Source organism: Solanum tuberosum, unplaced genomic scaffold (assembly GCF_000226075.1).
Source record: "Solanum tuberosum cultivar DM 1-3 516 R44 unplaced genomic scaffold, SolTub_3.0 scf00280, whole genome shotgun sequence".
Taxonomy (NCBI): Eukaryota; Viridiplantae; Streptophyta; class Magnoliopsida; order Solanales; family Solanaceae; genus Solanum; species Solanum tuberosum.
The window spans coordinates 687,858-701,481 of NW_006239205.1; the positions used below are offsets into that span (position 1 = coordinate 687,858).

The 13,624-nt window shown below is 31.6% G+C and overlaps 1 protein-coding gene and 2 pseudogenes across 1 annotated transcript; all 3 read left to right on the plus strand.

The window, feature by feature from the left end:
* The first annotated feature begins 2,868 nt into the window (after window positions 1-2,868).
* On the plus strand, window positions 2,869-4,750 carry LOC102602210 (geraniol 8-hydroxylase-like; annotated as a pseudogene).
* Window positions 4,751-6,597: 1,847 nt separating this feature from the next.
* LOC102593395 (geraniol 8-hydroxylase-like) lies at window positions 6,598-7,504 on the plus strand (annotated as a pseudogene).
* A 1,849-nt stretch (window positions 7,505-9,353) lies between these two features.
* On the plus strand, window positions 9,354-11,572 carry LOC102579027 (geraniol 8-hydroxylase-like). The gene is made up of 3 exons (XM_006358749.2): window positions 9,354-10,352; window positions 10,481-10,762; window positions 11,059-11,572. Exons 1-3 carry the CDS (start codon window positions 9,468-9,470, stop codon window positions 11,380-11,382), a joined length of 1,491 nt encoding a protein of 496 aa, XP_006358811.1. The 5' UTR covers window positions 9,354-9,467; the 3' UTR covers window positions 11,383-11,572.
* Window positions 11,573-13,624: the final 2,052 nt, after the last annotated feature.

The following is a 13,624-nucleotide window of genomic DNA, read 5'->3' on the forward strand; positions in this document are numbered from 1 at the left end:
AGGGAATAGCTCGCAAAGGACGGGCTTTGGCTAAAGTGATACCGAATTTCTCCTCCATGTCTAATTCTTTTGATGTACTAGTGCCTTCTTCAAGTTTCCAATTGAAAGAATTCAAGAGTGAACCCAACATTACTGGAACCATTCTCAATGTTGCTAGTGGTAATTCAGGGCATATTCTTTGACCAACACCAAATGAAATTAATTAAAAATCTTTTCCTCGTACTTCGACTTCTTTATCCAAGAACCTCTCAGGTCTAAACACCAAAGGATCTTCCCACGAAACTGGGATCTCGATCATTTGTCCACACATTAACTAGTACCTATATGAGCATTAGTGTCAAATTTAGCTCATGTGTTGAAATTACATATGCAGAATTTGATGCTTTATGATAATGACTATATTTCAATCATCAAGATGGAAAGGGGGCTATTTATAAATCTCAACATATGTAGTATTTAGTCTGAGTAGCATGATTGAAGCTTCTTAGCACTTAACTATCCCACTACCTAAAAGTAAGCTTTTTGCTATTTTCCTTTTACTTAACTTGGATGGAAATCAATTAGTATTTTGATGATTTATTTTTATCATTAAATATTTGATAATATTATTCAAGTATATATTTAGTCGGAGCAATAATACGAAGTTAAAATACGTAATTGTAAAGAGAAATTGATCTTCATGAGTTGTAAGTTCATATCCTCATCTCTTGTGTTCCCTTTTTCTTTATTGGTGCTTGATATATTTATTGAAGTTTCGATTAACTTAGATTCACGCCGAATAAATTTTATATATGTATGGTTCTTTTAATATAGAAGAAAGAAATCTTTGCAAGGATGAATAATCCATCTTTGTTCCAAAGTATCTATTAACTAGTTTCTAGAAAATCACTGCACTTGCACTATATATTACTTTTATTTGACAAGGAACATGAAATGTTCACATAACTGCCGGAAGCTAAAAGGAACAAATAGTAAATGTGAGATATGAGACAGTTGAGTTGTAAATTGTGTTCAAATAATCTGTATTTTAGTTCAATAGGGAGATGAAAGATTTCTTTCAATTATATGTAGTTAGATTAATGACAAGAATTTATTTTTAATAATGTTAATTAAAATGATGACTCAACTTTTAACTATTTAATATTTTATAATATTTTTATTTAGTGTAGGGGTAAAATGGTAATCCAACTTTAGACTTAGGGCCTTCCCTGTTTTGAGATCGATGAGCATGTGACTATTTCATGGATAAAAATAGTTATTATAGACCAAAAAGGTTCCACAAAAGTCAGGCCTTAGTAATTAGGAATGGCAATAGGGCGGATTAGGGAGGGGCAAGCCTTGACCTATCAAGATTTTGACCCGCCCTACCTGCCCTGTTTAACATTATTTAAAATTTTGCCCTGCCCTAACCCACCCCGCTAAGACCTGCCTCGCCCCATTTATGTTATTTTCCATTTTTCTTATTTATTTTTTTACTTTTAAGAATGAATTTTTGTTTAACTTCTTTTGATAAACCTTTTAAGTTTTAACACTAGTACTGCAATTGTTTTACAAATGTCTACTAAGATTATTATTTTTCACCAAAAACTTTATTTGCTGGTCATAATTAATTATAGTTTATCAAATTAAATAGATTCATAATAAAAAATATACCAAACAGTTTCATAGCGTTGTGACTTTGACACTTGCTGCATTGGAATATATTCCAAAAGCTATACTTTTGGGTTGCCAAATTTCAGAAATACCTCTACTTTTTTATATTCTCGAGAAAACCACAAACAACCCGTTACCCGCCCTGCCCCGTTATGTATTTTAAATAAAGGGAAAAGGGTCTGATATACCCCTCAACTTTATTAGTTAAAAAAAAATAAAATACCCCTCAACTTTGCTATTTGGGGTTGATATGCCCCTCGTTATGAAAGTGGCTCATATATACCCTTACCGTTATACAAACGGCTCACATATACCCCTACCGTTACAAAATGGGCTCACATATACCCTTCATTTAACGGAAGTGAAAAAAAATAGTTTTAAAGTTATATTTTTGACTTTTGATTTTTTTTAAAAACTATTTAGGGGTATATATGATTTTTCTAGCAAATTTCAAGGTATATTTTAATTTTTTCGGACATAATTATTTTTTTGACTTTTTGATTATCATTATTTGAGTTTCTTATTCTTGTTTTATTTTTTCTTTCATTCCTTAGTGTAAAAGAAAAAAATTTAAAACTATTTTTTTCGGATATAATTTAGTTTTTGTATTTTGAAAGAAAAAAAATTGGGTCATCTATAATAAATTTTACAAGAATATTAACAAAACTTAAATAAATTTGACCATCAAAATAATAAATCTAAATTAGTCATTGAAACAAAAAAAGTTAAAAATAATAATATATGTTTGAGGAAGATTAAATATACCCATATGTGATTATATTTTTTAAAAATAATTAAAAAAATTAAACTAAAATTAATTTTTTCACTTTCGTTAGAGGAAAATGGTATATGTGAGCCATTTGTATAACATTAGGGGTATATATGAGCCACTTTTATAACGAGGGGTATATCAGCTCTAAATGACAAAATTGAAGGATATAGCAGACCCTTTTCCCTTAAATAAATAATCTTTACCTGGCCCGCCCTATATATAGTTATTTCCCTGTCCTGCCCTATTAAGGGTGTGCCCTGCCCTACCCCAACTGCCATCCCTACAGTAGTAATTACTCTACACATCCATTTCCACACTATGCTAGTAAATATATAATAGAACCAAGAAAGTCAACTCACAAGTTATTATTATTCAAATTGCCTATTATTTTTGGAATATATATAAACTTCCTTACATATCAACATTGTCAATAGAGTGAAGGAGCTTTGCATCATGAATTATTATATACTTGTGTTGACATTAATTTTTCTCTATACTCTAGCAAAATTGTCCAGTAGAGGCAACAAAAAACTTCCACCAGGGCCATCACCATGGACAATTATTGGAAATCTTCACTTGTTAGGTACAAAACCCCATGTATCACTAGCCAATCTTGCAAAAAAATATGGTCCAATTATGAGATTAAAAATAGGACAAGCAACAATAGTGGTCATTTCTTCATCAAACATGGCAAAACAAGTTCTTAAAAATCAAGACTTAGCCTTTTCTACTAGATTTGTTCCTAATGTAGTTCGAACACAAAACTATTGTAATTTTTCTGTGGTATATCTTCCTGTTTGTCCTCAATGGAGAACAATTAGGAGAATTTGGAACACAAATATCTTTTCTTACAATAGGCTTGATGCAAATCAACATCTAAGGTCTCAAAAAGTGAAAGAATTGATTGCTTATTGTGAAAAATGTAGTCAACAAGGTGAAGCTTTGGACGTAGGTCAAGTTGCTTACACCACTGTTATCAATATGTTGTCAAACACCCTTTTCTCCAAGGACTTGGTTGGCTATTTATCGGATCCAAAGGTAGGAATTGTTTTGATTTTTTTCTTTTGTATTGAATGATGCATTACATGTAACTATTTTCAAAATTTAAAGGTCGAGTTGAAGGACATGCTCGTTGGCTTCAAACATGTGGCTGGTAAGATCAACCTAGCGGATTTTTTTCCCATACTAGAAAAGATTGATCCTCAAAGAATAAGGTATCACGGAAACATCTATATTGGTAAGTTGTTTAAGCTTTTTGATGATTTGATAAATGAGCGACTGGAGGAAAAGAAAACCAACCATGATGAAAAGAGTGATGTTTTGGAAGCGGTTCTCAACCACAGTGCACAAAATCCCAAAGAGATCGATCAAAATCATATAAAATCCATGTTCGTGGTTCGTGCTCTTCTCTTTTATTCTCTTAATTATTAAATATGCTAGTTAGTTAATTAAAATGATTTTTCAAGTTTATCTAAGAGAATTATAAAACGTTACAGGACTTAATTATGGGTGGTACTGATACATCTACAATTACATTAGAATGGGCAATGACAGAAATACTAAGACAACCAGAGATTATGAAGAAAGCCCAAGCTGAGCTTGCACAAATCGTTGGAAAAGGAAAACCGATAGAGGAAGTTGATCTATCCCGACTCCCTTACTTACAATTTATCATCAAAGAAACATTAAGAATGCACCCACCATCTCCATTATTAGTCCCCCGCAGAGTAGACCAGGATGTTGAATTGTGTGACTATATCATCCCCAAGGGTTCACGAGTACTAGTAAACGTGTGGGCGATTGGTCAAGATTCTACTTTTTGGGAGGACCCTTTTGTGTTTAAACCTGAGAGATTCCAGAGTTTAGAATTAGATCCGCGAGGAAAAGATTTTGAATTTATTCCATTTGGTGCTGGTCGAAGAATATGCCCTGGCTTGGCACTTGGATTAAGAATGGCCCCGGTAATGTTGGGCTCGATGTTGAATTCGTTCAATTGGAAACTTGAGTCTGGCATTGAACCAGACATGGAGGAGAAATTTGATCTCCTGATCTTAACCAAAACTCATCCTTTGCGAGCTATCCCATCTCCACTTTGATATGTCGGCCGGTCAATAAATACTTATCCATACTCGAGTTTACACCAAATAATATATCTGACATTCACGGTTGGTATGATGTAAACATTAAGTGCGAGTAAGTTTTATCATTTTCTTTAAACCATAGGAGAATAAAAGTAAGGATAGAATCATGATGATTATAAAAGAATAATAATAAGACTTCGCAAGGATGAATTATCTATCTTTTTTACTACTGTTGAAGTATAAACATTTAATTATTACAGTCTGAAATGTTATTGAGAAATTCTACTTTTTATGCGAAAATAAATTTTGGATAAAACATGAAAGAGAACTCCAATACAATGTGTTGGAGCATATCTATCACTCAAATTCGATGTATATGTTCGCTCAATTTTGTTATATCTATTTGCTCAATTTAGTTAGATACACTTAACATCATATTTATTAGCTTAATCTAATTGTATCAACCCTTTCTTAATTTTGTTGGCTATACTGATTTTAGGACAAATAGATTTGTATACAACTTTTTTTCTTATTTATAAAAATAACCATTTGAATTTCATTACTTTGTTTAAATTTTCTATTTATATTAGCTAAAATAAATAGTATTTTAACTAAGTTAGGAAGATTTCCTTCCAAAAATAAAAATAAAAATACATAGTTAGAAACAAATAATCATTTTAAATAAAACTAAAAAAAGAAGAAGATTATATTAATTATGTGATAATTACTAGTTGAAAAATACCTACTTAAAAAAGTAACAAAAGAGAGTAAATGGGATTTAATCACTTGACAAAAAGGAGTAAAGACCAACTCTCAATTAATGCAACACTCAATCTCTTTTGAACATGAGTGCCTTAAGATAATACTAGCATAGGCGGACCCACATGTATAGGTGGGGTGCACGTGTATATATATGTTGACTTTAAAAAAATCATATGTATATATGTATATCTATCTTGAGAAATTGACATATAACTAATCGTGTAACAATGTATCCATATATAGAGAGCTCAGAAGTGTACCTTGGGTCACTGGTAGGGTGTCAAAAGAATGTGAAAAATCAATCGAACCGATTTATGCTATTTTTTCAATAAAACTGTGGACTTTTATTTAAGTTTATAACCGTCCTGAATAATTGGAATGGTCTTTTTAATTAACGAAAAAAATCAGAACTATATGTAAGGGCACTCTCATCCATTGGCTGCAAGGAAACAACTGGATTGACTTTTCTAACTCTCTTTAAAAGAGACTGCTTTCAAATTCACTTGCCCTAGAACCTGCTTTTTTTTATATTGATCTAGAATCAGCTATTCCTAGTTTTTTTTATTATTCCTAGCCAGAAAAATGAAACTAATCTCGAGATCCAGAAACCTATCTATACGCCTAGCCTTAAGCAAAAGAAATCTCGTTAGCCCTAACCTTACATGTATGTAAATGTATTTTATATATTAACAATATTAAATTTAATATATATAAATATATTTTATAACATTTTTCAAATATAAATATAACGTAGGTCCTAAATCTCTAGTGACTAGACGACTTTGGATCTCTACTCTTTAATTAGTCTTTACTTAATAAAGTTTAAAATTAAAAGATACACAAATATATACTCTATCAAACAATACAACAAAATCTATTCAAACACTCCTATTAAATATTTAAGATCAAACAATAATACGGCAACCATGTTTTACATTCTTGTCTTTTTGAGGCGTTCTATATCCCGGTAAGTTATAGGACAGTTCTGGCAGCGTGGGCGAGACGATGTATCATCACATAGCTCATAGTGATGGTTGTCGGTTAGAGAAACTACTACATAAGTACATTACTTTATTATATATACATTGAGTTGTTATCATATTTTTCAATACATTGAATTTCTACCTACTGTTTAAATGCTTTATATAAACTGCATCTTTATTGTTGTTTATTTCTGCATTGAGTCACTAGTGCTTTCCGTTCTAAGTTTTCTAATTTTTAAATGTATGACACATTAAGATGGGGAGACTTTTAAAAAAAAATGTATTACACACCCACACACCTATATTATCTGATTCCTCTACACTTTGTATTTGCAAATAGCATATAATGGATTACTATACACTTGTGTTTGGATCAATCTTTTCATTGATTTTTCTTTATATTCTAGCAAAATTATCCAGCAGAGGCACTAAAAAACTTCCACCAGGTCCATCACCATGGCCAATTATTGGAAATCTTCACGTGTTAGGTGCAAAACCCCATACATCACTAGCCAATCTTGCAAAAAAATATGGTCCAATTATGAGTTTAAAACTAGGACAAATAACAATAGTGATCATTTCTTCATCAACCATTGCAAAACAAGTCCTCAAAATTCAAGATCAAGCTTTTTCAACATATAGATTTATTCCTAATGCCATTCAAGCACACAACTATTGCAAATTCTCTGTGGCATTTCTTCCTGTATGTCCTCAATGGCGGACGCTTAAGCGAATATTGAACAAAAATATCTTCTCTTCCAATAGTCTTGATGCAAATCAACATCTAAGGTCTCAAAAGGTGAAAGAATTGATTGATTATTGTACAAAATGTAGTCAACAAGGTAAAGTTGTGGATATAGGTCAAGTTGCTTTCAAGACTAGTCTCAATTTATTGTCAAACACCTTTTCTCCAAGGATTTGGCTGACCCTTTTTCAGATTCAAAGGTAGAGTTGAAGGAGGTTTTAAAGAATATCATTGATGAAATGGGGAACCCTAACCTAGTGGATTTTTTCCCTATACTTGAAAAAATTGATCTTCAGGGAATAAGGCGTCGCACAACCATTCATATTGGCAAATTGTTTAAGCTTTTTGATGGTTTGATCAACGAGCGATTGGAGGAAAACAGAAGGTTTCAAAGTGAAAAAAGTGATGTTTTGGATGTTTTTCTCGATATATGTGAAGAAAATCCTGAAGAGATCAATCATAATTACATCAAATCCGTATTTTTGGTTCGCGCTCTTTTCTGATTAATTAATGAGTTTAAGTTATGTATAGCATTAATTATCAATAATTCCTTTTCATTTATTGACTTTATCCTTTATTTCCCTCAAAAAGTTAAAATTATTTCAGAAAAATTTTCATGTTCTTAGCATTTGAAGACAAAAAATGTTATTGTGATGAAGTAATCTATACCTAAAAGTTTCTTTATATTATTGGTATCTATTGCTGGGGTGTTATAGACTTTGATGTACAAATGTTATAGGACCTACTTGTGGCGGGTACTGATACAACCACAAGCACATTGGAATGGATAATGGCAGAAATACTTAAACAACCTGAGATTATGAAGAAAGTTCAAACTGAACTTGCAGAAATTATTGGTAAAGGAAAATCAATAGAAGAAGTTGATGTTTCTCGACTCCCTTACTTGCAATGCATAATCAAAGAAACATTAAGATTACACCCATCTGCTCTGTTCTTGGTCCCACGCAAAGTGGAGCAAAGATGTTGAATTGTGTGGTTACATTGTCCCAAAGTGCTCACACGAATGGTAGTAAAGTTATCTCAATTAGGGTACATACCAAGTGATTATTTCATCTTATAATTACATTTTTAAAAAGTTGTTTTTATTAAATTTCATCATTTATTAGTTTGCCTTTTGTTGACTTGTTCAAACTTAAACGAGCCTGCCGGCTTATTTGACATTCTTATTTATAGGTTCTAGTCAATGTGTGGGAGATTTGCCGAGATTCTACTTTTTGGGAGGATCCTTTAGTGTTCAAACCTGAGAGGTTTTTGCATTCGAATTTGGGCGTGAGAGGGCAAGATTTTGAACTGATCCCATTTGGTGTAGGCCGAAGAATATGCCCTGCCTTGCCACTCACATTGCGAATGATTCCAGTCATGTTGGGCTCACTCTTGAATTCCTTCAATTGGAAACTCGAGGCAGGCATTGAACCAGAAGATTTAGACATGGAGGAGTAATTTGGTTTAGCTTTAGCCAAAGCCCATCCTTTGCGAGCTATCCCATCTCCTCTTTGATTATACTCTACTATTTATATTTGATTAAAATCATTTTTACATATAAATTATAAGTGTTGAACCCTTTAACATCTTCGTGTTTGCTTTTTATATTTCAAACCTCATAATGAAAATTAACATTTTGTCACTATCAATAATTACACATTAATTATTAGAAATAAGAAAATAATTATGATTATCTTGTTACCACCGTTGAAATAAGTGTCATACAAATCAGCAACCAATCGTCACAAGATCCGAAGAACTATAGTTGGAATTAAAAAATAACTATTGAAATTCAAAAGTCAAATATGGTTTGCTAATTATTTAAATAATTATAAAGTCTTTGTACATTTTTTTCAATCTTGATATAGTTTGCTAATTATTTAAATAATTATAAAGTCAATAATATATCTCCTGCCGATATAGAAATAGTGATCGACGATAAGTCGTGTGATTTTTTTTCTTCTTCTTAAATTAGTGAATTGAAAGTTTGTGGGCCTAAAATCGCTCGATAAAATTAAAATTTACTAAATTAAGTATCACCAAATTCCAAGTTCCAGTTGGCAAGTTGATATCTTCTCTGAAAACATGCGCAAAAATATTTATTGATAATTTTATCTTATTGCCACACACATAAAAAGATTGTAGTCGTCATTATAAACGTCTATTTAAACTAGTGAAATTAATTGTGCTACACAAAGTATGACTATAAAAGAACTACAGAAAAATTGATTGGTTTTTAGCAGCGTAGAATGTTGATTTTATTTTAGAGTGGACTTGTTTTGAAATAAGGACATTTAAAATGGGATGGTGGGAATATAAAAATATTAATACTAACAGCATGGCTGGTCATGATATTGTGCATTATTGGTGTTTTGATTTTTAAATGTATAACACACACATATTGGCATTTGGATTCCTCTGCTTTATTATTAGTGACAATCATCTTTCTTTTTTTGTGGTCATAATAAATGGATCAATCTACACTTGTTTTTGGATCAATTTTTGCCTTGAGCTTTCTTTATATTATAGCAAATATATGCAATAAAGGCAACAACAAAGTTCCACCAGGTCCATCACCATGGCCAATAATTGGAAATCTTCACTTATTAGGTGCAAAACCTCATGCATCACTAGCCAATCTTGCAAAAATTTATGGTCCAATTATGAGTTTAAAATTAGGACAAATAACAACAATAGTTATTTCTTCATCATCCATGGCAAAACAAGTCCTCAAAATTCAAGATCAAGCTTTTTCTACAAGATTTATTCCTAATGCTCTTCAAGCACACAACCATTACAAATTTTCTGTGGCATGGCTTCCTGTTTGTCCTCAATGGCGAACGCTTCGCAGAATATTGAACACTAACCTCCTCTCTTCCAATAGGCTTGATGCAAATCAACATCTAAGATCTCAAAAGGTGAAACAATTGATTGCTTATTGTGACATATGTAGTCTACAAGGTGAAGCTTTGGATATAGGTCAAGTTGCTTTCAAGACTAATCTCAACTTGTTGTCAAACACACTTTTCTCCAAGGATTTGGCTGACCCTTTTTCAGATTCAAAGGTAGAGTTGAAGGAAGTTATATGGGGTGTCATGGCTGAGGTAGGGAAGCCTAATCTAGTAGATTTTTTTCCCATACTTAAAAAGATTGATCTTCAAGGAATAAGACGTCGCACAATCATTCATTTTAGTAAGTTGTTTAAACTTTTTGATGGTTTGATCAATGAGCGATTGGAGGAAAAGAGAAGATCAGGATTCACAGAAAAGAGTGATGTTCTGGAAATGTTTCTTAATATTACTGAAAAAAATCCTGAAGATATTGATCATAATCACATCAAGTCCATGTTCCTGGTTTGTATTCTCTTACCATCATTTATCATGAGCTTATGTTAGTTTCTATTAATTATTATTCTAATTTATGAATTTTCTTTTAATTACTGCAATATATGGTTATATATTTTGATGTACAAATGTTATAGGACCTATTTGGTGCGGGTACTGATACAACTACAAGCACATTAGAATGGGCAATGACAGAATTGCTTAAACAACCTGAGATAATAAAAAAAGCTCAAGTTGAACTCGCAGAAACCATTGGAAAAGGAAAACCAATAGAAGAAACTGATGTTTCTCGACTCCCTTACTTGCAATGCATTATCAAAGAAACATTAAGACTGCACCCACCAATTCCGCTCTTACTTCCGCGCAAAGTAGAGCAAGATGTTGAATTGTGTGACTACATCATTCCCAAGGGCTCACAGGTATGTGTGGTAATTAAAGTTATTGGACGAAAATAATATGCATAGTACTCAAAAAATGACCCAAAAGAAAATTTATCAAAATAATTTCAACTTTTGTTTGGTAATTTTTTTTTCTCAAAAAGTAATAATTAAAACTTGGTTAGAGTTGGACGGATTAGGTTTGACCTATTGTTTAGTACTCAATCTTAGCTTAGATATTTTTGGGCGAGTTAATGACCTTTCTATTTATTGATTAGCTCTTTTGACCAATCCAAACATAAACTAGCTCACTTAATTTGATGCCTCTTTACTCACAGGTACTAGTTAATGTGTGGACGATTGGTCGAGATTTTACTTTTTGGAAGGATCCTTTAGTGTTTAAACCCGAGAGATTTTTGAGTTTGAATTTGGACACGCGAGGACAAGATTTTGAGTTGATTCCATTTGGTGCGGGGAGAAGAATATGCCCTGGCTTGCCACTAGCATTGAGGATGATTCCAGTAATGTTGGGCTCACTCTTGAATTCATTCAATTGGAAACTTGAAGCAGGCATTGAGCCACAAGCATTAGACATGGAGGAGAAGTTTGGTATCACCTTAGCCAAAGCTCGTCCTTTGCGAGCTATCCCCTCTCCTCTTTGATGTTGCATTGCCTAGTCGATAAATACTTATTTGTATTTGATATTTACAATGAACCAAGTATTTAAGTCTTAATCTTATCACTTCAACGTGACTTCACCATGATTAAGCGATAAGTATAATACCTATGTAACATATATATATATATATATATATATATATATATATATTGCCTATATATGTATATTGCCTATATGATGTTTCTCATGAATGTTATTTGCTTTAGACAAATAGACAAAAAGAGAATAAATATAAAAGATTATGAAGATCAAAAGAGGAGATTCATGTTGTGCAATACTATTAGTTAATTTCCTCATCATAAATATTGTAGCAATAAAAAAAAATCTCTACCTGAAAAATAATAATATGATAAAATGTCAATGATAAATTGAAAATATGAAAATGACATAATAATACAATATGTTTTTCTTAATCGTTTGGTCTATTATTAGCTGTAAGATGTAGACATCAAGATATGGTCGATTATAACTTTGTAATTTAACTCAATATTTTAATTGTATTATGGCTCTCAACCATATAAAGATACATATGTAGATATAATATGTATTTATAGATTTGTCGATGTAAGATCTTATATATATTTAATTGAGATAATGGTATAAAATACAACTAATTTTTTGCGAGTTTCCTGCTTGAACTATCATATATTCACATTTTCTATTCAAACTATCATAAACTACTTACACATCTCGATGAGTAAATAATGATACGTGATGTACATTCTATATTTTTTTGTTATTTAAAAAGATGCCAAATGGCTTGCCATGCGAATAATTAAAGAAATTAATTGAAAATGGATCAAATAACTATATTAATAAAAATAACATAAATTATGAATAGATAATATAAAATATAAATTGAAATGTCAATGATATACTGAAAATATATAGTGTATTAATATAACTCACAAATATTGATAAGTGGGCCAAATCCACAATCCAATATCTGTTAAGGATGTTGGATTGGGCCATGAGAAGTTGCACAAGGACTACTATTTTAAATATAGCCTAAATTTATTTTATTTATATTTTAGCAACTTGGGTTTAAACTTGAGATTTCAGGTTTGAGTTTCTATTTCAGTTCTTCCAGACCAAGAACCTACTAATGGACAAAAGTAATTACTTCATCCGTCCTAAATTATATGACATAATTCGGATTTTAAGATCAATTTTTTAAAATTTTGATTGTGTATATTTCTTGTTCAACCATTGCAAAACAAGTCCTCAAAAATCAAGATCAAGTGACTACCAATCAAAACAAACAAACACAAATCTAATGATATTCGGTGTGCCTGTCGGAGAAGACAAGGAAGGATCTACTGTTTATCGGGAAAACGATATATAGTTAAATTTGTATGAAATCAATGACACACGTCTCAGTTTAACTAATAGGGTAAAGTTTTCTCCGCATATGTCACAAATTTGAGCTAGGTAAGTAATATCATTAGGGTGAGATGTCTATATCACACCTCTTGAGATGCAACACTTCCTCGAACTCAACTAATGTGTAATGCTTTGTACATCAAGCTGACCACCTGAATATATATGCATAATTATGAATATATATGCATAATTATTTAATTTTGTATTCAGGCAAAATGATGATTTGCAAATTCAAATTTAATTTAATATTTTAGTTACATTTTATCGCTCTCAATCATACAATGGAAAAAGGTCAAAACTATCCTTAAACTATCTGAAATAGCTTAGATATACCCTTAAACTATATTTTAGCTTAAAAATATCCTTCCCGACAAACTATTAGGTCAAACCTACCCTTCTAATTAATGGAAGTATTCATGTGTGTGTTAAATGCCACATGGACTCCACATTGCACGCCAAACAGCTCTCACTGCCACATAGACAAATTAAATCCCTAATTACTCTTTTCCCCCTCATTTCATCCTTTCCCTTAAAAAAAATTGGCGGAAATGGCATGGGTGGGGGTGGCATAAAAAATGAATTTTTTTTAAATCTGAAATATTTTTCAAAAATAATTTTTATTTTTGACGGGAATGGTAGGGGAAGGCGTAAAAATGAAAAAAAATTAAATTTGAACTATTTTCCAAAAAAAAAAAATTAAAAAAATAAATAAATGGGTGAGGGTATAAGGTTGGGGGTGGCGTAAAAAATCAATTTTTTTGAAATTTGAAATATTTCCCAAAAATAAGTTTTGACGGTGGTGGCGGAGGAGGGGGTGGCCTAGGTGGGGGTGGTCTTGTTTG